This window comes from Sturnus vulgaris, chromosome 22 (assembly GCF_052056855.1).
Source record: "Sturnus vulgaris isolate bStuVul1 chromosome 22, bStuVul1.hap1, whole genome shotgun sequence".
In the NCBI taxonomy this organism is placed as follows: Eukaryota; Metazoa; Chordata; class Aves; order Passeriformes; family Sturnidae; genus Sturnus; species Sturnus vulgaris.
This window is the reverse complement of record NC_142264.1, coordinates 7,835,812-7,861,772: the sequence shown is the minus strand read 5'-3', so window position 1 is coordinate 7,861,772 and position 25,961 is coordinate 7,835,812. Positions and strand designations below refer to the sequence as shown.

At 44.4% G+C, this 25,961-nt stretch overlaps 1 protein-coding gene across 1 annotated transcript in view; it reads left to right on the top strand.

Moving 5' to 3' along the window:
* Nucleotides 1–25,961, top strand: part of PAPPA (pappalysin 1) — a 180,352-nt gene that overhangs the window by 71,194 nt on the left and 83,197 nt on the right. The window contains exons 7-9 of the mRNA XM_014873129.2: nt 1,591–2,098; nt 19,335–19,463; nt 21,045–21,136. Coding sequence (XP_014728615.1) covers nt 1,591–2,098; nt 19,335–19,463; nt 21,045–21,136 — 729 coding nt within the window. The remainder of the gene's footprint in view (nt 1–1,590; nt 2,099–19,334; nt 19,464–21,044; nt 21,137–25,961) is intronic.

Genomic DNA, 25,961 nt, shown 5'->3' with positions numbered 1-25,961 from the left:
TGAAAAGTTGGGCATCTGCAGGACAATAGCACTGAATCGCAGGAAGGCTGCCAGGAAATCTATTCTGCATCTGGGTTCATTTGGTATGAACAGGAGAATTCCCCGAGCTGTTTATCCTTGACAAAAGAGACACATTTCTAACACTTCATTGAATCACAGACAATCAGAATAACCTTTGCACGTTGCCCTTTTCTCTTTAAATTAGTAGTGATGTCCTGTTTGTCCATGTATGCCCAGTAGTTTATCTTGCTTTTTTCCTCTGTTGCAAACAGCTGTGCTGTCCTTTTTTTTTTCCCTCTGCCTTCTGCATTTCTCTCCTCTCATTACCTTTTTTTTATCTTCTTTTTTGTACTTTGACTTCTCCCTGTCATGCTTGCCTCCCTTTTTGTGTGATTACTTGGGAAGGAAAAGGGAATTTATAGCTCTCACTGGATTCTGTTACCAACTGTTCCACCCATCTGACCCCTCTGGATCTTGCAGTCCATGACTCCACGCCAAATTGTAATGTTACCATAGTATTTGGGAGCCCAGCAAGCATTGTGGCTTTCATTATTTTTTAGTACTACCTCCCATGTAGTTGAACACAGCCAACGGTGAGAAAAGTAAAAGCACAAGTGCCTGTTGTTTCATCACAACGAGAGCAAAGAGACAGCTCAGACCTGTGCTCCATGTGCCTCCAAAGAAAGGGGCCTTGCACAATGTGCTAGATCAACCTGTAAATGCCACAGGAGCTGCCCCTGAACAGCACAACCACTTCTTGGAACAAACAAAGGCTCTTTTCTTGTCTTTGTTAAAGGGAAAAAGATTGTATTTTCGAGTAAGAGGCAAGGGAATAAGTAGGAGTTTAACTGGAGGCAAAGTGACTCTGTTTATCAGGTAAATTACCAAGTGGAAGGGGTAGAAAATCCCATTGTTTGGCCCAGGGAAATGCAAGAATAAGAAATGCAGGCCCAGCTGCACTGGCACAAGGTGTGTTGTGTAGTGTCCAGCCCAAACTGGGTTTGTGTGTCTCACCTGGCCAGGAGACACTGGTGCTCTGTTCTTCCTCCCCATCCTGGCCATGCCTGTTCTGATGAAGTAAATAATTGATTTCCTGGACAGATATGTTCTCCTGCCACCAGTCTGCCTTTTAAACTGATGCCAGTGAAAACTCATGTTCTCTAATGTGGTCACTGCTCTGAAAGGAGAGAGAAAGGACAGTAACACACATGGACTTTTTTAGGGAAAAAAAGCTAACTTTATTGTATGGACAGCCCGTATTTAAAGCATGTTATGTGGAGTTAGGACAGGACAGTAGTTCATTGGACAATTGGGAAAAACTGTACTTTAGGATGTATCCCCCGGGAAAGACACTAGGTGTTAATTTTTATTATGAATTCTACTCTGTTTTTCACTATATTATCACCTTGAGAGACTTCCTCCCTAACTGAAGCTGCAGTCAGCTTGTCAGCCTGGGAATGGAGCTGAGAGTCAGGAGAAATTCAGGCCTGAAAAAGAATTTCCAAGCTGTAATTCCCCAGCTCTCTAAATGCGTGTGTCCAAACTCTAACTTCTTCTGTATCCTCTCTTTGCTTCCTTCTTCCTTTCCAGGGCACCCTGACGTTGAGCAGCCCTGTAAATCCAGTGTCAGGACGTGGAGTCCCAATTCGGCCGTCAACCAGCACACGGTGCCCCCAGCCTGCCCCGAGCCCCAGGGCTGCTACCTGCAGCTGGAATTTCGCTATCCCCTGACCCCAGAGTCCCTCACAGTCTGGGTGACATTTGTTTCCCCGGACTGGGACTCCAGTGGAGCAGTGAATGACATCAAGCTGCTCACCGTCAGCGGGAAGAACATTTCGCTGGGGCCACAGAACGTCTTCTGTGACATCCCACTGACCATAAAGCTGGATGTGGGACAGGTGGGAGAGGAGGTCTATGGGATCCAGATCTACACCTTGGACGAGCACCTGGAAATCGACGCTGCCATGCTGAGCTCTGTCCCCCACAGCACCCTGTGCTCAGGCTGCAAACCCATCCAGTACAAAGTGGTCCGGGACCCCCCTTTCCAGTCTGGATCTCCCGTGGTCATCTCAAACCTCAGCAGGAGATTTGTTGACACGTAAGTAGCTGCTTTCCAGAGATCAAAACAATGCCCTGTTTTTCTTATCCTTCTAATGTCCAGCACTGCAAGTGACTGTTAAGGTGTTGAACTAGAGAGACATGCCAAGAATTACCAAGACAGGATGTCCTCAGAGTTTGTCTCTGAAACCAGCAGCATTAAACCCAAATGAGACAGCCTGAGATTTCACGGATAGTTGTACAGAGATGTCTCATTCAGGCTTTCTTTAACTAGAAAGGATAATGCAATCTACTTAAGATATGATAAATTAAATGCTTAAGCTACCCTGAATGAGGACCTCTGAAATAACATGGTCATCATTTCCTTGGAAATCTTTTGAAAGTAATGTTTTGGTGGAGAAGGAGAGAGCAGGGTTTTCAGTGCTGGTGCACCAATTAACTGCTAAAGAAAGTGTGCAAAGAAATACACCTGCATGTTCGGGTGTATCAATGTGTTTTACCCACTTCCATTTTCTGCTTTCATGGGTCACTAGACCGAGTTGCATTGGTGTGAGATTGTTCTGAAATGGGAAACATGGCAAATGCTCTAGTTTGTTGTAGAAACTGAGTTTCATCCCACATACAAGTACAGTCATCTAGTAAAGGGATGCATTACTGTTGAGGAAAGTCCAACTTCAAAATATTTACTGATTTCTAGGAGATCCATGATCTACCCGTAAGCATTGACGGGAAGAAAAACATCTTTTGCATAACATGATTCCCTGGAAATGATTCACTCATCTGTGGGAGCAACATGAATCTCTTTTGAAAAATGAACACCAGATAAAAGGAAACCTGCTAAGAAAACTGCACTCTAATTTAGAAAAGATGATCTAATTAGTACAGCTAATATCAAGGAAGCATACATCATTATGTTCTTCTAAAGCATATTTAAATAGAATAAAAATGATTAATTAACAATTCCGTAATCATGAGCTACCACCCCTTTTCATGGCCCAATTATGCATCTCAGAAGATGCAAATTGTCTCCACAGATTTAAAAATTTAAGGTAACTAACAATAGTGAATCTAACAACAAAACCCAGGACATCACTAAGATCACTCGTGCTGAAAGTTAAGCATGTGCATAAGTGCTTTCTTGGGTTGTAGCCTTGTTCAAACAATTGCTGGCACTTAGCATGAGATGGATATTGGCATATTGGAAATGTGGAAAGTGGTGAATTTTCCCAAGATTTTGCTGTGAAAGCATCTTTGCCTGAAACCTAGCCCACTCTCATTGGAAAATGGGACTGGTTTAGTTTGAAGTATTTGCATACCTTAGCACAAGTTCCCACAGAAACAGGTCCAGTTTTGACTTCATAACACAATGTGCAAAAAAAAAGAGAAGCCCAAAAGAGAACATAACTTGCATTCTGAATTCTTTTTCTTCATCTTTTATTATGATTTTTGTGGGTCACTTCTAGCTTACAGCTAGCTCAAGTGGAGGAGTGCTCTAAGAATTAAATCAGTAGCCAGGAATTAATGACAATTTTCCTGAGGGTCATTGATTAAATCACATTAGTAGCAGCACTGCCCCTGCCTGTATGTCTCAGGTAGTTACACAGCCAGCTAAAAATCAGACAGAATATTTAATGTAGTCTTTCTGGGCTCCACCTGTGATCAGTGGACAGAAATGGATGCTCCTGGAAACTGGCACAACCAACTTCACAACCAAATCCCATCCAAACCCTCCAGGCTAGCTGGGCTCACTTCCTCTGTGTCTTACCAGGGACCACAGGGACAATCCTGTCAGTGAACTCTGACAGGACACTTGGGAAGTGAGGAGATATGCAGATTCCTAAGCACCCATAGCTGGCTTTGAGACTCTTTTGGCTGATTTACAGTGAGGTGGGCAGGCCCTGGCACAGAGTGCCCAGAGCAGCTGTGGCTGCCCCTGGATCCCTGGCAGTGTCCAAGGCCAGGTTGGACATTGGGGCTTGGAGCAGCCTGGGACAGTGGGAGGGGTCCCTGCTCATGGCAGGGGGTTTGGAGCAAGGTGTTCTTTAAGGTCCTTTCCAACCCAAACCATTCTGTGATTGTGTGATTCAAGACTTCTGTGTGTGTTTGAACTCTTGAGAAGTGAGATGAATTTTTTATTGTATCATCTGGGCACAGCACTGATCTGTATCCCTGATGATGGGGGAGATTCAGAGGCTGCTGCTGGGCCATACCTTGAGACGCAACAAATTTCTTGAAACTCTGCATGGGGTTGTGGTTTTCTGGTAGAAGGAAAAGCAATATGGATTTTCCATTGGAATCTTGTGCAAAGACTCCCTAAGCAGGAAGGAAAGGACCAGGGAATTCAGGGACAGAGGCACAGGGCCATGCTCCTACTTATGAATGTGTGCACAGGTAAATGCTGTCTCTCTCCCCTGTTCACATCTGCCTGTCTACCTCATTCTGCACCACTGGAATTCAGTATATTTGTGCAGCCAGATTTTGCAGCCTCTTTATCTCCCTGTGAGCCCCAAGCCAGTTACCCCTCCTTGGTGCCCTTGCATGTTTTCCATATTAAATAAAACAACACCCCCACATGTTCTGTGGAAGGCTATTTTGAAGGCAGTCACATATCTTTACTCTTGCCTCCTCTGACCTTGATCTTCACTTTCTCTTTTTCTCCCAAAGAAAATATTTGCTTGCACTGTTATCTGTGAGCACGATCCTTTCCCCAGGTGTGGTGATGCTGAAAGAAAAATTAGTTTTTCCTACCTTTTTCCTGTCAAAGAGGGAGAACTTCCTTTTAAGCTGAGAGGAGAAACAGCCTTTAATGGATAGCCCTTGCCTAGTCAGCACTGGGTGCTCCACAGAGGAGAGTAAATAACTAGAACAGTGGAAACATTTTATTAAGAAATGCAAAATAATGCCAGACCTTCTGTTCTCAAGCCGAATTTTAATCTCAACTCTTGGCTCAAGTTGAGGCTTAAACATTAATTTCTGAGGGACAGGACCTTATCCTTGGACCTTACAGAAATCAGGCAAGATACACTCAATTCCACTGAGTGTGATCAGCCAGAATTGCTGGTATCTGGGATACAAAATGAGACAGCCTAGGAGGAGAGCAGAAAGCTAAATCAGTCAGTGGGGGGAAAAAAAAAGAGGTCAGGCCAGGTGCAGCATAGAACTGCTGAGTCTTCACACCACAGAAACTGATAAGGAAGGAGCCTCATCTGCAAGTCTCAAAGTTTCAGCTCACAATTTAATCCAAAGTGTGGGTTGTGCACATGCTCAGAGGCTGTTCTCTAGAAATACTCTGTGACATGGTCACAGTGGCAATCGAGGTAGTGGGGTTTTTTTGCCATTACTGGAGTTTTTTACTTTATCATTGTTGTGCTGGAGAATAATCATTGCTGATTTTTGAAGATCTCGGTGAGCAGTCAGTGCCCAGAGGTCTCTGGGTGGTGTCAGAGGCACAGTTAGGTGTCAGTCCCAGCAGGGCAGTCTGGGGTTCCCCAAGGCACTCCCAGCACCCCAGTTTGTGAGCAGTGAGAGCTGAGTGCACTTACAAGACCTGCTCTCCTCTGGAAGACCAAGCCAAGAGACACTGAGGTTGGTTTTGGAAAGTTGTCAGATTAACTGAAAAAGTTTCAAGGAGTTGGAAATTTTCCCAAGTTTTCTGCCACAGTCTTCTTAAGAAGCCTCAAAGTGTGGTGGACAGCACTGGATCAGGTTGTCTTTGTGGTCTTAACCAGTAGAGTTTTTTCAAGACAAAGGCTTTGACTGAAATAACCTGAGAAAGAATCTCAGCATGAAGCCCTGGCACAAGCTTTGGGTTTGCAGAGTTGAGGCTTCACTGAGAAGCAAGCTTGCAGTCCTGTGATATGTTATTCTGAGCCATTCCTACCAGAGCTTTGGTACCGAGCTGACACATAGAGATCCTGCATTCAGACTTCAAAAAAGAGACACTGTGAATTTTCTTGTACAGGAAATAGGCTTTTCTTCTCAATTTTGGCTATTTTGCACTGACATTCTATAGCTAAACCTTTTCTGTTACTTGATAATAGTTGGAGGAGACTGATCATCATCTGTGTAAACAGCAGTTCTTGTTCAGGTTAAGTACAATACTTTTAAATATGTTGTTAGAATTAGGACTTCCATTCAGTGCTGAACTTGCAAACTCCACGTTATTTCTTGGATTTTAACTCTGTTTTAACACCTCGAGGTGGTGGACTAAGATCTCACTTTGGCTTCTTGGAGTGCTTACAGAATGACAGAGAAGTTGCCACCCTCAGGATGGCAGGTGGTTGCAGGGCTCCTGTGGCACTGTTTGTGTTTCATTGCTCATGGGTCCTTAGCAGTTCACATGCTTTAGCCCTCTACTTTATCCAACACGATAATTTGTTTCCAAATCTGCCTTATTGATGCATACACCATTTGTTACTGGTCCCCAGCTGGAAGGGGCATATGGTCAGTGACTCGTCAGAAATCCCAGATGAGGAGAAGTTGGAAATGGAAAGTGACTCTTTAGTCTGAAGGCTCCTACAAATATGAACAAGCAGATAGGCTGGAGAATCAGCAGTAGCTATTCATAATGAGCAAGAACTCCTTACTTAGTGGTGTGCCTTTTAGCCCCCAAACTCAAGACGAAGAGTGCATTTACCTGACCCAGGCCCAGCTGAGCAGACTGGGAAATTACAAATATCACACTGATGATATTCTAAACCCAAGCCCCTGCACAATGCAACACTAAAACTTCACAGTGACATCTGTCCTTATGGCATTCCTTCTTCCACCTCAAAGATCTATTTCTCTGCTTTCTGGAGGTCTACCAGACAGAGGAATGTATGATCTAAAGCAGCTGAAATGAATTGCCAAATCTATCTGTCATGAAGATAATTAACACCATATTTCCACCCAAACAAGATACAGATCACTGGGTGGTTTTCCTCCCGACACCAAAAGCTGAAGCCCATATTATCACCCATCTTCTGCTCATCCCTCCTCCACAGTAACTATGCCAAACCTCTCTCGATATGCCAAGAAATACTGGGGAGTATTTAAGACAGGACTGAAATATTAAGAAAACACTTTGCATGCCCAGATTTATCTGCAAGGTTGTCCATGAGATACTGGCATTCTACACATCTGGATTCCCAGCTGGCTTTAGAGCTGTAGATGGCATTCCAGCTGTCCTTGTGCACAAACAGGTACCCAGCTACCTTGATGTGTGCAAGGACCTCCTATGCTTCTTCATCCCCCTGATGGTTCATAGTTGCCTTGCAATTGAATAAATCATATAATCCTAGAAACATGGAATGGTTTGTGTTGAAAGGGACCCTGAAGATCATCCCATATTAACCCCTTGCCATGGGCAGGGACACCTTTCACTAGACCAGGTTGTTCAGAGCTCCATCCAGCCCAACTTTCCAATTAACTGCTCTCTTCCCCTCTCACTTGTGATAAAGAGTTCCCAGTTTATTCTCACTTTCCTGGTCCTAATGTGTAATATTGTCTCACACCAACATATGGACCATTTCAAGACATCCAAACCTATAAGTTATTAATTTCTGCATTATAACTCCATCTTTCTCTGCATTGACTGAGCCTATTTACCAATTCTGTATGTCTCTGGATACTTGAATTTTTAGATTTCTGATTTTTTTTTTCAGGAAATGTTTGTTAGTCAGCCTCAAAGTGATAACTGAATGAAAAAATTCCATTTTCATTCAAATTTCTCTTTCTATCCCACCTATTACTGCTACTAGATGTAAATGCAAAACAGTGTGTCTGTTGTTGAGTCACTAAGTATTTAATGTCCACTCTCACATCAAATGCTACCAGGGAACTGTTGTTATTAAAGGTATTCTTCACTAATCTCCAACTAGGAGGTTTCTATCCCATAATTGCACAATTCTCTATACTATTTTTCTTTAGTAATAGGTTAGAGATCCCTGGCTATATCCATATGACATTTTACAGCTCCTTTCCAGTACAAACACTTTTACCAAGCTTCAGCAGGAACAGATTTATTCTTATTCACACTTTCTTGCTCATTTCTAAGAGCTTCCCTATCATTAGCTTTCCACGCTAGCTTTCCAGGGACAAAGCTATTTTGAGCTTTCCCAAGAAGCAAACACCTTTCTGTCCCACCAGGTTTCTCTTACCCCTGTAATTTCCAGTTTCAGGTTCAAGAACTTGCCTAGCTCTTCATCCAGAGTCCTTTTGTTAAGGGGTAAATAATTTTTTCCCTTGCAGATCCTACTTTCCCAGCAGGAATAGTGGCCATGCTGTCCCTGTACAAAAGCCTTGTCAGTGAAGAGTTCTGAGTGTGTTGGAGCTGCCTGTGGTCAGTTTTGGCAACGTTGTGATGTTTGATATGCAGCTGCTGTAGGACAGTGTGGCAGTCCTGGTGCTTGGCACGGGCTGGCATTGTCCCTGTGCTGCTCTGAGGCCATGCCTGGCCTTGGCTGTGTCATCAGCTCCTTCCTGGTGCAGCCAGTATAGATTGCCCTGTTCCTGCTTAACGATCCTGGAAATCCCCCATGATGAAAGAACAGAACAATTCGGGACAATTACCTGTCCCACGCCTTCCCTCCCAGCAGCAGGAATCTGGTCATAGGTTCACCTGACCCTAGCACAGGTGACTCCTCCACCCAGTACCAGCTCCACTGCCAACACCCCCTGGGGAAATTCTTTCCTTTCCCAGCAGTGGGGCCTCACCTGTGGCTTGCACGGGCCTGGGCAGGGATGCACAGGGGTGACTGACACTGCTCCCTGTGCCAGGTAGGAGCACACAGCCCTGCTCTGCACTGAGGGCTCATCGAGCCAGGAAGAGGAAAAAGATGAAAACTGCTTCTGTTCCATCTCCTGTTCCCGCCCCTCTCCTTCACATGCCGTGCTGTTAAATCCCAAGGTAGTGGTTGTTATTATTTATAGCTGCCAGTAGCGTGCTGGGTGTTTCACAGAGGAAATACACAGAGTGCCTTCATCCAAAGAGCTCCCAAGGAAGGCTGGGGGGCCAGTGGTGCTGCTGCTCTCAGGGCTGATGCATCTCCACTTGGCTGATGTGATTTGACAGCTGGAAGCCACATTCTGATGGCTTTCCTTCTTCCTTGCTTTCTTCATTAAAGGTGCCAGGTTATCTTTGTAAAAGAAGAAAACCTGCTTCCTGACCTCACACACAGAGCAATTTTTTCCCTTACCACCCTCTGCCAAATCGCCTTAACCGTGCCCTGGAGAGGAGAAAGAACAATTTGACACTCTTTGCCCATTCAGGAGGCAGCTTTTCCGCTGAGCCTGTGCAGGGAGGCCGTTTGGTGCCAGCTGTAGTGATAGATTTGTGGTTCCTCGCTGTTGCGGTTTCTTATGTAACGCTGTAACTAAAGCTGGCACTTGACAGAATCCGTAGCTCCTGTTCTGGCTCGGCTGAGCATGATGCAAGAATGAAGGTAGTAAGGGCGGGTTGATATCTTTATGGGTTTGTGAGCTCAACACAAGGCAGCCCAGAGGAATTTTTCAGCCTGGGTTTGTCTTTGAAGGATGGGATTGCTCTGAATGCCCCACAGCCGCCACTCCTGAATAAATTATTGCAGGAAAGAGGAACTGCCCCATCTGGGGAGTGACGCTTGCCTTTGGGATCAGCTGTGCTCCAGACAGGGACTCCCCCAAGGACTGCTGCTACACTGAATTCCCATCTCCAGAGTACCTCTTGGGCAATAAACAGAGGCTGTAGAGAGATCAACCTGTAGATTACAACTTAGCCATGTGCAAAAGTCCCTCAAAAAGTGAACATTAACAGCTGTCCTATTATTATCCAAATAGATACTATTAGAAACTGCTATATTTAATCACTCCCATCCAGGGTGGAATTTGAACTCATGACCTAGAAGTAGTAGCAGAGTTTTCAGCTGCATGAGAAAAAAATAAAAATAAAATACAAGGTCAAACAGGACTTTTCCTGCTGGGCAAAATAATTTATTGTGGGTGAAACCGTCTCAGATATGTGGTAAATGAGGCTATGCATTATCTCATGGATAATAACTTCTCTCTGATGTTTGCCTTCTTGTGTGCATCTTTATTTTGGGCTCTAAATAAGATAAGAAGCACCAGAAATCTCCCAGGAATAACAAATGCATTTTCTTTGCTTGATTGAGGAAAGAAATATTGGACAGACGTGTTATGCAACAATTTAAAAATAACTCTCTTGTAAAACTTGGAGTGAACCTCAAATACCGCAGAAGTAGCAGAAATGTGTTACCTACCTTTTTATCAGTCAGCCAATACTGTTTTCTCAGCTACTTTTGCTGAACTATTGGCCTGATCATTTCCTGGGCATTTTATTTTAATATATTTTCCTAGGAAATGCATTCCAAGTCTCTATTAAATTTGAATCTACACTGAAACAGGCAAAGATTTGGAAGGAATACTGCAGTCAGACTGAAATACCTGTGCTGTCCTTTATATCTTGTAGGATCCGATGACCAGCAAGACAAAAGTGTGTCCAGGCTATGTTGGACAGGGCCCTGAGCAATCTGGTCTAGTGGGAGAGTTGAAATGAGATGAGTTTTAACATCTCTTCCAACCCAAACCATTCTGGAATTCCATGATTTTAGATGTTTCACTGCATGGTGTACAACCAGCTGATCCTGCTGCAGGCCCAAGGCACACGTTTTGTGATTGTTTCACACAATCGTTCTTCAGTCTTTTTGGTCAGGATCTCCTTAAATAAATGGTGACATTGGGCATCTCTGTGCTGATATCCTAATTGCAGCATTTTCCTGGTGCTTTTGTGATAGAAAGAGCAAGGTGGAAAGAAAGCTCCTTCTTCTTTTCAAATTGTATCTCAGAGATGGTGCCTGGAATTTGATACCCCAAATTATCAGTCCCTGAAAGCCCAGTGCAGTAAACCAGATCATTTATTCACAGTGGCACAGGATTTTTTTCAACTGTAAGACCAGTTGCAGATGTAATGACAATAGAGGAAATTAGCTCATGATGGGATTTTAGGAAGAGGCTAGTGGAAGTATGTTCAGTAATGTTCAGTTATTAAAGCATTAGAGATCCCACTGGAGACCAGCCAGTAGGATTTCTCATAATCTGCAGCAGCTTACAGCAAAACACAGAACCCCTGAGGAGGGAAATGACAAAATGTTCCTCTGGAAGAGTTGCCTCATCTCCTCACCCATGTCTGTGCTCTGCTCTGCTCTTGGTGTGACAGCACATCCCTGTCTGTTATCCCTCCCTCCTCCTGCCTGGACCCCCCAAAATAGGTCTTGGTGAGGTGGGATGGTGGATGTGAAACCAGAGAACACTGCAAACATCTGTGTTCGCTTGGGGCCCAATCTAAGCTCTACCGAAAATGCACAAAATAACTTCCACTGGCTCCAGGAGCCTTCTGATCAGACACGGAAAGTGTTTGCTCCCAGGGCTCTGTTCACCATTTTGGTGGGATTACAGGGAAACAGGAGGGTATTGACCTCTGGAAAATCAGGTCTTGGCTCAGGCCTGTTGAAAAGAAATCCAAGAAGTCAGGTCTGGATTCAGAGAAGGTGAAGAAGATTATTCTGCCAGGCTGACCATCCTAAACTGGGAAGAGACTTCTGCCCAGACTGGATGGACTGGCACAGGGCTGAGCAGCTGAAGTGCTCCCAGTGCTAGTGATGATCCAAAAGCCAAGGGGTGGCTGCTGGTCCCCAGGTGTGGTGGGCAGGTGTGGATCAGGCACTGCTCCTGCACTGTGGTGTGAGCAGGCAGTCGTGCATGGACACAGCCAGGACAGGGTTCAGGGTGTCAGAACCAGGCAGTGCTCACACACAGGCACCAGGGACAGTGATGGCCTTGACAGAGCCATCCTGTCCCAGCCTGCCTGCTGCCTGTGTTATTGTTTTCTCCCTGCTGCACAGGGATACCCATCCTCAGGTGGAGGACACTGGCATCATTCCCTCGAAATCAATGGAGAACTGCTGGCTTCCTCCAGTTGGAAATAAGTTTTTCTGCATTTCATGTCCCCAATCTTTCCTTCCTCAGCTAAACCACACCAGCCTTCCCTCCTGCAGTGGCCACATCTGAGCCTCACACTGAGAACTGCTCCCATCTCACTCAGGGTCTGAGTGCAGCAGTGAAGAATAAAACACAACAGATTTTTTTCCTTCCTTCCCTGCTTCTAATAGCAACCAGGTGTTCTGACACTTAACCTGTGTGCTGCCGTGAAATTGCCTGTCTAATGCAAACACCCATGTGAGGCCCAGGGCCTCGAGGATTTTCTTTATCCCGGGATTTGTAACCTAATCTCAGTGAGATTGTCCATTTATATCAGCCACCTTAAAAATTCATATTTTTGTTGTTGTTAAACATGAGAGGAGAAAATCGTCTCTTGACATTGTTTTTTGGTTTTTGCTTGTTTGGTTTTTTTGTTTTTGTTTTTGTTTTTTTTTTAAGAATTACCTTTCAGGCCTTGGCTGCAAACTTTGTTTTTTTATTAAATATGTTACTGTTTTCAACTGGTAGCAGGACAAATGCTTGGAGGATTATACCAAAGTCTGCAGGAGTTAATCAGTTGCATATATATATATATATATATATATATATATATATATATATATTTTCACTACTTGCAAAACAGTCCTTGCATGAAAAACAGAGGAGAGCAGTATGTGCAAAAAAAAAAGTGCAAAATCAAATGTATTTAAGGTCCTAAACAGGACCTGGATTTCAGAGCAGAGGTGCTACAGGCAGACATGTAATCCTCCCCCAGGGCATCTTGTGCAGGCATGGAGCTGCTCTGAGCAGCAAGTGCACCTCAGAGAGACAGACGAGCAGCTGAATTGCAGTTTTAATAAAAAACTAAATCTTATTGCAGTTTCAATAAAATTTAAATTGCAGTTTAAATCGCAGGTTTAATCCTGCAAAACCAGTGTTTTGCTGAGTTACTTGAGATTTACACCAATGGAAGTAAGAGCAGAGCTGCAGACTAATTGCCTGGTTTGGATTTGTGGTGATTATGAGAGTAGGTGATGGCTTTGGTTCCTAGAAATCTCCCAAGGATCAAAGGATATTTTCCTTTTTTAATGTGTTGAATCCTTTAACTTCTGACTTCAGCCCCAAACCTGTGGATTATTGCGTGAGGGGGTAAGGTGGCTGGTTTAGGTGTTAGTTAAATTTTCTGACACGGCCAGAAGCAAAAGTTGAGTCTGGGCTTCAGAAAGCACAAAGTCCTGCTGGTACAGAATGTACCAAGTGTTCAGCTGAGATTATCTGTTCAGGCTGTTGGCTGCTCCATCGTTCTTCATTGGAAACACCCAGTTCAGGTTTAAGTTGAATTTGGGAGCAGAAATCCACCATACAAGTCCCAAGTCTCCCATCCAGCCCCTGGTGTTCATTTAGTTCTCCAGCTACCCTGCCTTCCTGTGCTTGTAAACAAGTCAGAAAAAAGCTGGAGGGCACAGAGCAAACCTGTGGCCCCTGTTGGTTCCTCTCTCCTCAGAGAGAGAGAGAGAGAGAGAAAAGCCTCTCCAAGGCTGTTTCCTTGGCATTTGTGTCTTCTGAGAGAATTGTTTTGAGGCCTTTGCACCTGCCATGTTGCTGGGCTTATCCAAACAGGGAGAGCTCGGACCACAGCTGAAATAACAGCCTGGTGCAAGAGCTCGGGATTTTTGACGTCCTTCTTGTGTTTACAGCATCCTGCCCCTCCTCTCTCCTGACTGAAGAGCCAGGCAGGAATTCTCTTCATTATCTTCTGCCGTGCTTCTCATGCCATTTTTATTAAAAAAAGGCAGAGCAAAGGGGAGCGTGTGTGAGAGGAAAAAAGAAGAAGAAGAAGAAGAAGAAGAAGAAGAAGAAGAAGAAGAAGAAGAAGAAGAAGAAGAAGAAGAAGAAGAAGAAGAAGAAGAAGAGTTGTATTTGTGCAGTCAATGGCAATGAAGGGAAAAGAATTGAAGTTGGGGAACACATCTGTTTGGATGGTCCTAAAGTGACCTCATCCCCCTGGCTTACTCTTTATCAGTTGATTTTGGAGCACCTGAGGATAGCAAAACCTGTAAACACCATGGTATAAGTGCATATTTGGGGTAATTCAGGGCTTCTGGAATCGAAACTTTCAGAGGCTGTGAGCAGCATGCAGGGACAGACTGGACAGCTCCAGGCTGCATCTGAGAGGACAAGGGATGGTGTAGACCTTCAGCTCTTCTGTTTGTGGTTGTAATTCAGCCCACCCTGGCAGCTGATCTAAAGCATTGCAAGGAGGGAAGATGTGGGGTTGATTCTGTTTGCTGCCAGCAGATTTCCTGTTTTGCTCAGCAAGGCTTCCTTGCTAGAGAAGAAGAGCAAAGGTGACAGTGTTAGAGGGAAAAAGGGCAGAGCAGGGCTCGTTCTGGGCTGCAGAGAGATGGCAAGGAAATGTCAATTTTGTCTCAAGCCTTTGGTGGCTGTTAAAGGTCAAAGACAGATGGGTCCTTCATGAGGACACTCAAGGTGTAGAATTTGCCTGTTTCACACGACACTGGCTGTGACAGCCATAATTTAACTGGGGGTGCTTAAACCTGTGTCATCTTGTACTTAAAGAAAAGGAGCACTGTCTGCTTTCACTGCTGTCTGACCATTTGTCTTTTCACAGAGCAGAAGCTGGGCTCAGCCTTAAGGATATTTTCAATTCTGTTGGAAACAAGTCTTTGCTGTATAAGAAACTCTCCTGCTGTTATTTGTAGTGGGAAAAACATATATGCCATGGTAGTAGGAAAAGAGGCTTGGGATGTTTGCTTTCCCTCAATGCTTTCACTGCATCTCCAGTGTGTCCTCAGATGCTGAAACCCTACAGTGTGCACAGAGATGATGTGGTTGGGGCAGTGTCAGCCCTTGCAGGTCTGCTGGAACTCAAAGGCATGAGTGTTTCTTCTGTAAATTCAATGATACTTTAAACCCACCTTGGTCTGAGTAAAAAACAACTTCCCACAGGTATAACTTTTCCTGTTAAGTCTTCCAGGAACACCCAAACTGAGAGCAGAGGTCCCTCGCCTAGGGGAGAGAGAGAGAGAGCAAGATTAACTCAACTGCCCAGCCTCCCCAGTAGAAACAGGAAAAGAATTAGAGGGTTCTATATCCCTGACCCTGGATCCATCACTTGCCACAACAGACAGGAAAGTTGCCCTCGTGGTATTTCACACAGCATGTCCTAATTCCCCCTCTAAGCAGAGGCCTTGAGTCATTGCTTTTTAATAAGGCTGCCTCCCCACAGGCGGAAGCTGCAGCGATCAATGTGGCTTACTCAGTCCTCGAAAAGGTCATTAAAAGACCATGGATATACATGTGAAGAGTGTCTGTTCACATCCTTGATGTTAAAGATGTTCTTCTCTCTCACTTTGTTAAGTAGCACCTTATGGAGCCGCTGTGTGCTGGGTCCTGCAGCGGAGTGGAAAGTGTCTCTTGTTGCTGTCACTGTGCCACCAGCTCCCAGAGAAGGTGGGAGAGGAAATAAATGGGCAAAAGTCACACTTTTATCACCACTTGGAGCACAGCTTGTCTTGCTGACATCTTCAGATAGTCTATACTATTGACCTTGGTATCCTATAACTATAGAGAGGGAATAAATTCTTCCTTTCCCTGTTCTTGCATTCCTTCCCTCACTATGGGACTGGATTATGGCCTGGAGTATTACACATATCATCCTTTTAGCATCTATACATCTCCAAAATGTGGGCACTATGAAGGAATGCTAAAACTCTCAGTTGCTGCCAATATGACACATTTAACAGTTCAGGAGGATATAAGTATCTCACGTTCCAGTTGTTGAATCGTGAAATGCCACATGCATCCCAGTCAGCTTTTTGTCACTCGTTGTGTCAGGCCAGGGTTAGTTGAAAGCATGATGGCTTCAGTTTTGATTTTCTAAGGTGTTTTTTTGATGTTCCAGTCCAGCCACATCTCCAGCTCTGCCTGTGTGATGCTGAAGAGCCCTTTTGGAGCAGGCATCCCATTTCTGAGCTCTTCTGGGCACAGCTGGTTTGTTGGTGCTGCCCTGGATGTCACACCCTGGGGCTCGCCTGCTGTCCCCCAGTGCAGGGAAGACTGTGAAGCTTCAGGTTGCTCAGAAAGGGATTTGGGATGAGGATGGGGAGGATTGGCCCCTCTGGACACCTGGTCCCAGGCCTGCCATTGCTTTACAGGGACCACAATCTCCAGGCATTTCTCTTCCCTTTCTTTGTATTTTACCCTAAAACAAGGATATTGGGGTATCAAGAGCATAAATAACTTAATAGCTCTTATTTTCTACCCCAACTGCAGAGGAGTAAGGGGAACCAGACTGTGCAAATAATGTGTAAGGAGGCAGAGATTTCACCTTCTTTTTAGAGAAGAAATGGCCTTTTTGTGTGTGTGTCACTAAATTTGAAGGAGCATTTGCCTGACGATGCAAAGCTCCAAGAGCTTTCCATCTTTGAGCAGGTTGGATATCTCCCCTCCCTGATGTGCAGCAGGTGACAGGGTTAGAGCACAGCCCAGTGCCACAAAGCCAGCAGCCACTGTACTCCATGTCCACAATGGCCCCAAAGTTTTCCATTCTTAATCCATACAATTAAATAGGCCAGAGTTCTCCCCACCGAATAACTTTAATTTCTAATTTTCTCTCTTATTCACCCACGTACACATTCATCTCCAGCCACCTCATAATTCATAACCACCACATTCTCTCTTGTGCTTCATTTGGTTCTAGGTTTTTCTCCATTATATTCTGCAGACTTCCAAACAAATATGAGCTTTTTTGTTGTCCCTTTATTTACATGTGCACACAAATACTTTCCTCCAGTAAAACCCTTGTGCAAGGCACACTCACTGCTCTTAGCCTGCCCCATCACCTGGAGGTATTGGTGGAAATCACACCTAATATCAGAATCTGCAAACTCCTATTTTGCACTCAGGACCACGATCTCAGTGCATCAGAAAGCAGCATGACTTTATTTATTTTGTATCTGCCCCAACTGTTAATTGGTTACCATTTTCAAAATATTGGATCTTTTTTTGTGGTTAGCACATCCCCCGTGAAAAAATCCACATTTCTGCAAGTGTACTTGTTAATCTTAAATATTGTACAAATGGTTTTGAGATGGTTTTGAGACAGAACTTGAGAAATAACTGCTCTTTGATAATCAAAGCTTGGCTCTGCTTTGATTTCATCAGTATATATGAGAAACCTCCCATCTTAGTAAGTGGATTTATCTGAGAGTGAAATCTAGAGGAAAACCCTCATTATTTTACTACAGTGTATGTTTGTGGGATTTTTGGTGTTGTTTTTGTTTGTTTTTCTTTTTTGTTTGTTTGGGGTTTGTTTGTTTGTTGTTGTTGTTGGGGGGGGGTGTTTTTTTTTTTTTTTGTTTTGGTTTGGTTTTGGGGTTTTTTTGTTGTTTTTTTTTCCCCAGAAAAACAGTAGCTTTAAACAAGTCCCAAGGGGCAGAAGTTTGAAACTTTTCACATTGATTGAATAAACAGTCTTACCAATATCTGGGTAGACATCTCCCCAGCCTGTAGGTGAATCAACATACTGTTTGTGCTACATGAACTCTCAAATTTAGCTCCTGGAGCCATGGACTGTTGCTGCCAGGAATCAGGTGCAGAAGGAATGAGAAAGCCAGTTCTGTTTTCCTTCCACTGAGTCTCACTCCCATTCCACTGCCATGTGCAGTAACAAAGAGTCAGGTCCCAGTGCTGTTGGCATGCAATTCATTCAATGCCACTTATTTTGCAGGCACAGTATCCATGAGAAACAGCTTTGTTGTAAATGATAATGTGGGATATTGGAGTTTAAGTCATGCTTGTTAATTTAATGAATGTTGTAAGGAGATACTTATTTCACAAACCTGAAGATTTCAGTAACTCATTGATATCTGCTTGAATGGCTTTGCTGCTCTTCGTAGTAGATTTATCTCCTCGTAGTACACACTTCATTAGTAGATGCTTTTTGACCAAGTTCCTGTGACAAAAAGCCATGTATATTGCTGTCAGTAATTGGGGCAATGTGAGTGCAGTGAGCAGAGGACTAGCAGGGTTAGGGAAGAGCTGTGTTGCCTTTCCTGCTCTGCAATTAACCTGATTGATGACTTTGAGCAAATCATTTTGCCTTGGCCACTCCACGGCTTTACAAATTGGCACAATGAGGACAACTGCAATGAGTTTCTTTGAGGAAGGTTTTGAGTCTTGATAGTGAAAAAGACATTGTGAAAGAGCGAAACATTTTTATTAGGCTTATATTATTCCCATATTGCAGATGAAAAAATATTATTCCTCATTTACGGATGCACAAGTTTTAGGTAATTATGGCTGCATAAATATGTAACAGTTTGCTAATTCTTTCTGTGAATATTTCGATGCTAATACCCTGATCCAGTGCTATGGTGTGGATCCTATTTTTTGCTCTGGAAGAAACCAGCTTTTTAACTCTACTTTTTAATGCCCATACGTGAAGTGGGTAACTTATTTGTCCATCACTGAAACATCCTCAGCTTACACTAATCATCACATTCCCACTGGCTCCAGGTGCAGCTGGATTGAGCTCAGGGCTGCTCAGGAAATAACGAGTATTTACAATAATAATAATAATAATAATAATAATAATAATAAGAAGAAGAAGAAGAAGAAGAAGAATAAGAATAATAAGAATAATAAGAATAATAAGAATAATAATATATAATTAATTATAATAATAAAATAATAATAATAAATAATAATAATAAAAATAAAAATAATAATTAACAGGGTATTTTTAATTCCTTGAAAGAATTGTGGCACAGATTTGCTGGTAGTGCTGTCCCTGACGTGGAGCAGAAGTGTCCAAGGCTGAGCACAGTGAGGCACAGGGCTGGTTCCTCAGGTGTTCAACTGCTGACTGCTGGTGATGCTCTCAGTGTTTCCCACTGCTCACGGTGAGGGTTGGCACTGCCACGGTGTCAGTGCAATGCCATCCCTGCAGCGGGTGGAGATGCAACTCACCAAAATGCATGGTTTTCATCAGGAAATGGTTTAGCTGTCAGGTGGTCAAGAGCTGCACCTACTTCAGAGTCGTGCATAAATCAAGCATAGACAAAGGTAGTGTTGATTGTACTCACCAAAAAAAAAAAAAAAAAAAAAAAAAAAAAAAAAAAAAGACACCCAACCAAAAATTAATCCCATCAAAACAAGGTAGGAACGCTGGGAGGAGCTGATTGAACTACACCTTGCTTTTTTGGCGGCCAAACCCTGCTCCAGTCCCTCTTTCTCTGCCCTTTGCTGCTGCTGCTGCCTTTGTTGTGTGAATCAGTGAGTTTCCTTTTGTCTGGCAGGGAGCTGAGCGACAGGAGCACGTACAGATACCAGGTGGTGGTTGTGTCCGGGATGGAGGAGAGCGAGCCTTCCCCCGCGCTCGTCTACATCTCTGGCAGTGGATACTGTGGAGACGGGATTATCCAAATGTAAGTCTGGAGCAAACAGATACATCTGGGCACATCTCCTCAGCCAGAATCCGAGACTAGGAAGGAATTGATGACCTCTGATGTCTCCTTAGGTTAGGCTGGCTCTTATCTGTAGATAATGACTCACGTGCTGGATGATTAGCGGGATGATGACATTTAATTGTAACGTTGGCCCTTCTCTCCTGGCACCAGGAGATGCAGACAGAGATACAGATAATGGAGTCCAGACAGCAGGATCGATAGGCAGGGATGCTCCGTGCTGTTTATGCTGTTTGTTTGCCCATGTATCCATATCTTTATACATGTACATGACATTTCCTACACAGACCTGGTGCTGGAAAAATTCACAGAGCCTTCAATGCTGTCCTTAGACGTGCTGTCCCGTGTGTGTGGCAGCTGGGAAAACCCTGCCATGTGCTGGGGCCAAGTTCCTGGTGCAACCCCGTGTTTGACTGACCACCAGAGCTGGGATGCATTTGGAGGTGATAGATTTGGCCTCTGAGGGAGAGTGATGGGAATTGCATGTTCTCAATCAGCTCCCCTCTCTCAGCAGTCCCCAGGCCACTGAAAATGTAAAACAATCCTTCACAACTATGTTAGAGTTTATTCTTTTACTATGTTGGCCCTTAAGGCTGCTGCTTCAAAGCTTCCTGGCATTAGGTAATTTAATTATTTAAACTATGGAAGTAACAACAAGCAAGTGCTTAATCCAGCCGGTATTATTTGCTTGAAATAATGATGATCAGAAATCACACAGCACAACTTTGTCAGATCATATACCTGGCAGCAAATATTTGAAGGAAGGGGCCCAACAGGCAAGAAAAGCAAAGAAAACAATCAAGCAACATATGAATCCAGGGCAATCCTGGAAAGAGAGGTGGAGAAAGACAGATTAATTTTGCTTTACATAACTTTTGTGCTACTGTTATGTTTGCACATTCCTCAAACATCACTTGTGGCTTTGCAGCAAGTGTCAAACAATAGCTGAGCTGCCTCAGGAGCGAGCAGGAACCAGACTGTGTCACAGCTTGGTTGGTTGTGGCCCCACTCGCAGCTGTGGCAGCCCCTTTCTCATCTGGTTCCCACTCTTCTCCCCACACGCTGCCACAGTGTGGGTTGGCAGGAGGCAGGACCCTGTCCCCAGCACCCCCTCATCCCTGTTGACTGCTCTCCTCTGAGTGCTGCCACCTGGAATAGCCCAGCTCCAGGCTTTATGTCTTTTTATTCCCATGCTGGGGTCACAGTCTGGCCCTTCCAGATTTAATACAAAGAGTTTCAGAGATTCCTGTTCTCTTTCCCCACCTGCTGAGCTACAGCCACACCAGCTATGAAGGAAGTTGCTCATATCCTCATCAGAGAACAGCAAGTGGTATCCACATGTGCAGGAGGGAACTGGCTGGGCGAGCCTGTGAACCAGGAATGATGAAAGTTCTCCCTTAAGGAGGAAGGGAGAGGTATTTTAGGGGTGGGCACACTAAGCCATTGTACCATTTGGGGTTCTTCAGAGGGGTTGCACAGACCATCAGGTTGATGCTACTTTGCCAGCTGACTGTTTTTTGCATGTGTGTGCCCTGCCTGCAGAGAACTGGGGGAAGAATGTGATGACATGAACAAGATAAACGGCGATGGCTGTTCCCTGTTCTGCCTGCAGGAGTTGTCCTTTAATTGCATCGGTAAGTCTGGCTCAGAGCCCTTCACCCACGGTGGGCAACAATTCTGTGCAGAGTGCGAGGGGAAAAAAACAGCAGCACTTTCAGCATTTCCAGCCGAAGAGTTGTCATGGGAGAGAGAAAAAAGGTGGAATTTGTAGGTTTGAAAGGTGAACATATCTTCCCAGCTTCTGGCCATTTTGATGGGAAATTGGTTCTGCTGGCTTTGAAACAGCCCAGGACTTAGGGCTAAGTCAGCCATTGTGGGACTGATCCAAAGCCCATTGAAGTCAGTGGGTGGTTTTCCACTGGCTTCAATAGGCTTTAGATCTGACTACGTGAGAAGACATGAACTGATTTTTTTCTGGTAAACAGGAGGAGGAGTGAAAGGGGAAGGGACTGAGACCAGAAGCAAGTCCAGCTGAGGTCACACCTCCTTTGAGTTGCAAATCAATATCTGAGGATCAAAGGTCTGGCTAATCCCCTTTTTCAGAGGTGAAAACTACTTAATCAGATTTCATTTGCAAGCCTGGTTTGCTCTGATTAGCAAAACCTGTAAGCACAATGGCCGGAAGATGCTCGAGCTATCGGGGCTGCGGTTGCGAGCTTTACATATTTATTAAACTCTCTAGGAATGCTGGGGACAGAGAAGGGAAACGGAGACCAATTTACACCGCACCTTCTGTGTGGTAGCCCCACGTTGTGGGGTTGCCTTTTCCACCCGGGGGTCTGTGAGGTCTGGGAAAGAACAAAGCACGCAGAGCTTCAGGAACCAAAGTTAATGTTTGTAAAGGGTCAGATTTTTCTCAAGACATTTTATGAGATTCCTTATCTGGACTGCCCAAGCAAACACTGTCCCATGTAGTGATCCCATGCCTTCAGCTCAGGGCATCAGTCCTCAGCAGATAATGTAATGTTGGCAAGTCTGAAATTTGCTCCTTTTGGCTATTTGACCATTATCTCTTGTGCCTGCAGTAATGTAGAATGGACCTCACAGGCACCATGTTTCCCTTGGGTGGTAAGCTGGGGACTGCTTGGCTCATCAGAACAGTTACATTTTTACTTCAGCATCCCACACTGTGAGACTTGAGGCCTGATTTGGTGATGTACTTATTTACATATATAAATAGTTCTATTGAAATCAGGCATATTTATGGTCGAGACTAATTGTGACAATTGGTGGTCTTGAAGTTACATTTGTGTTTCTCGCTGCCTTAGAGCCTCAAGCACTGAAAGATTTTAGTCATAATATTTTGAAAGTGGCATAAACACTTACGCAAATGTTTTGGGTTCCCCAGACATCAGGCGTGGTGTGAGGCCAGCTCCAGCAAGGCTTTGGGCTGGTGCTGGGTGGTTGTGTCTGTGTCACCCTGCTCAAGAGCAGGGCTGAATTCCTTGGTCCAGGTGTGTGCTTTGACCACATCCCAGCGTTACATTGGGGCATGACCCAAATCCTCCCTTGTGTCCATTGGTTTTCCAGGAAACCAGGTGACGTGGGCTGGGTGGGAGCTGCAAAATGTTCCAAAGAAGTCCATGGACAGGAGTAAGAGTGGGGTGTCCCAAGCCTTGGACCACACAGTGGTGTCCTTCCAGGGCTATGCAAGAGTCTGCTTGATGCCTTTGTGCATCAAATCATGGAATTGGTTATGTTGGGAGAACCTTTAGGATCATGGAGTCCAATTGTATCATCCACCCACCATCATCCAACCGTTCACCCCCCATCCAACTCCAGGAGCAGCTACAGGGCTTCCTGAGAGTGTGGGACAAAGCTGTCTGACAGCAGTCTGACTGAGAAATGAAGCAACTAAAACATACAGATTTTTCTGCTCCATGACAGAGGAAGTGGGTTTTCAGATTTGCTTGTGTTGGAAAGCAGAGGGGAATTCCAGGGGCAAAAAAAAGTTGTTTGTTTGTCACGGGCTTTGGAAGGTTGTGGTTTGCACAGATCCTGGATTACAAAACAAATGATATCAAATTGTTTGTGAAATATTGAATATAGGAACTCAGATGAATCAAATTAGCTGAATCAAAGGGAAGGTGCAGGAACAGAGACCTTACAAATGTTTGGCTGTGTGACTTTAGAGTTGTGCTGGTGTGACTGGTGTGGTGGTGATTGGCTCAGTGTTTGTGCAGCGTCTGTGAGGGCAGCCCCACTGCTGTTTTCAGGCAAACACTGCCCTCAGGTCTCTAGGCCGGGTTCAGAGGAGCTAATACCTGTGAAACACATCCTGTTGGCTCTTGTGGTAGCTGGACCACCATGAATTATGACCCCAAGAGCTAAGGAGACACTGCTAGTTTGTCTTTCAGACAAATGAACAGTGCTGATTTATATTCTGCTTGGTATATCAAGCATTAAAATCTCACCAGAAAATATAAAGATGTTGGGGAAGTGAGTGGCTGTACATATTACATAATAAATAATAGTAAAAAAAGAACAGAAATTCAGCATTCTCCACAATCTAACAATATCAGACCTAATCCTCTGCCTTAAACAGAACAAAAATCTTCTTTGATATTGGTGAGGTGTTTTCCTGGAAAATCCAGAATTCTTGGGTCCTCATTTGAGTAGCACAGAAAAATAAGTGTAATTTATTTCCATGTTTACAAGGCTAACACATGTTATAATCCTGTAGAACAACAAGCAGTTATTTCAGAGAGTGTTATTTTTTCAGTGATGTTTTTGTTGTATTATGTAGCTCTTTAGAGCCCCGGGAATCACTCCCCTTCACCAAAGAATTCAGTGAGCCTCAAACACATGTTCAGAGGCTTTGCTGAATCGGGAGCCTCGGGGTTTGATCTTGCAAATGCTTTCTTCCAGGCATGTTTCTGAACTACCACAAGGCATTCTTTAGACTTCAGCAAATCTAACCACAACAGTGAATGCAATGCTTGTCACAAATTGTCTGCAGGATTGGGTCCCACGTGGCTGGAAAGAACCGCTAAACATTTTGTTTGCTAAAGAGGAGGCTGAAGGGGCGTCGTGGGCGGGTTCCAGAGGAGGAGGTTTGATAGCAAAGCCCAAAGCTCCTGCCTCCTAAAGCAGAGACCACGCAAGTCACCTCGCTTGGTAGGAGAAAAATACAACAGAGCCCGCAAGCACCACCAGGCTTTAGATTCAGAGCCATGAATCACAGAATAATTTAGGTTCAGAGGAGTCTCTGGAGGTCTCTGGTCCAAGGAGGGCCAACTTCAAAGTTAGAGCCAGCTTCAAAGTTGGAGCATGTTGCTCAGGGTCATGTTCAGCTGCATTCTGGATATTTCCAGGGATGGAGGCAGCCTGTTTTCAGGTGTCCCTTTGCCTCTCTCACTCCTGTTGCCTTTTAGGATCATGGGGTTTATGGGCTTTTTTAATTGATCCAACTTTCCTTCGACTAAACGGCACAAGGCTCTCAAGACACTTTGCACTAGTGCCTGTAATAAAATTAAACTTCTTTTTATTTTTTTATCCTGCTTTTGTTTTTCCTCCTTCTTTCCTCTCTAATCAGATAACAGTGGATCAATCTGCTCTGCCAGGGAGGAGGGGCGCGGGGGAAGGAAGGAGGGAGGCAGGGAAGAAAACTGTGTGGTCTCACTGTCAGGCTGTCCTGGCCTTCTCCAAGCACAAAGCCGAGTAACAGAAAACAGAAAAGATTAATAGCATTTTCTTCCTGCAACATGCTGAAGAGCGACAGTGAGATTAATTAATTAATTAATGGAAGCATCTGGCAGTGCTCCTTTTTTTTTTTTAAGTTCTGCAGCACTCTGGTTCTTCCCCATCGTGAAATTTATCATCTCTACCTTTCCCCCCTCTCCACACAGCCACTGAGTGTAGTGGATTTTTGCGTATTTTTTTATCTTTTCCACGCAGAATTTGGTCCCACGGGGAAAGTTTCACTTTGCCTTTTGATTTGTAGGAGACAGGTGATTCAAAGCCGTGTCCGTGTGACTGATGCCCCCCTCTCCTACCTGTGGGCTGCTTTCCTTTCACCTTGCTCCCGATGACTCCCGGGATAACTGATTTTTGCGGTTACCGCGGATCTCAGCCAAGTTCAACCCGACGTGTCCTGTGTAGAACAGAGCCCATTTGTAAGAGTTATGATTCGCAGTGCTGGGAACCTGGGGCTTAGCACTTGATCCATTCCCCGTGGAGAGTTGAGAAATGGGTGTCTGAGGCCCAGCTGAGCACCTCGTCCTTGGCGTGCACTCTCCCACACACCAACACTGCACACCCAGATATATGTGGGACATTGAAAAAGAGCCCGGCTTTCATTTGCATTCCTTTTGTGGGCTGGGATGTGCATTATGCATTGATTTAGCTCACCAGTGCTGAAGAAAGAGAAGGATATAATAAAAAAGATGCAGAGATCAATAAAAAGGGAGGAAGGGGGAGAGAAAGTAATATGAAAAGAGATGAGTAAAGACTGATAGACACATTGAAACATAGCTGGGAAGTAGCTCCAGAACTTCTATCTCCCCTTAAGTTTGCCAGGTAATTTATGGGGTTTTCAGTCACATCTTATTGGTGTTATTATTGCAATACTTTATCTCCTTTGCTTATAAGGGACTCTTGACTAAAGCCTTTTTACAGCAAAACAGGGCAGCCCTTCCACTGACTTCCAGATGGGAATGGTCACCCTGAAGAATGGGAATGTTTCAGGTTAGACACACATCTCAGTGGTGTGTGTGGGATCAGGGCCTCAGGGATATAAAATACAAAGAAAAGACAGAGCAAAAGCAAAGAGAAAATAAATATATCTAGCTCTTGAATTTACCACCAATTTCTGGCATGCTTGAAACATTAGTCACCAGTGGTTGTTCAGGGAGAAATATGATTTTAATTTGACAATGATCCTTAAACACCTTTTCTTTT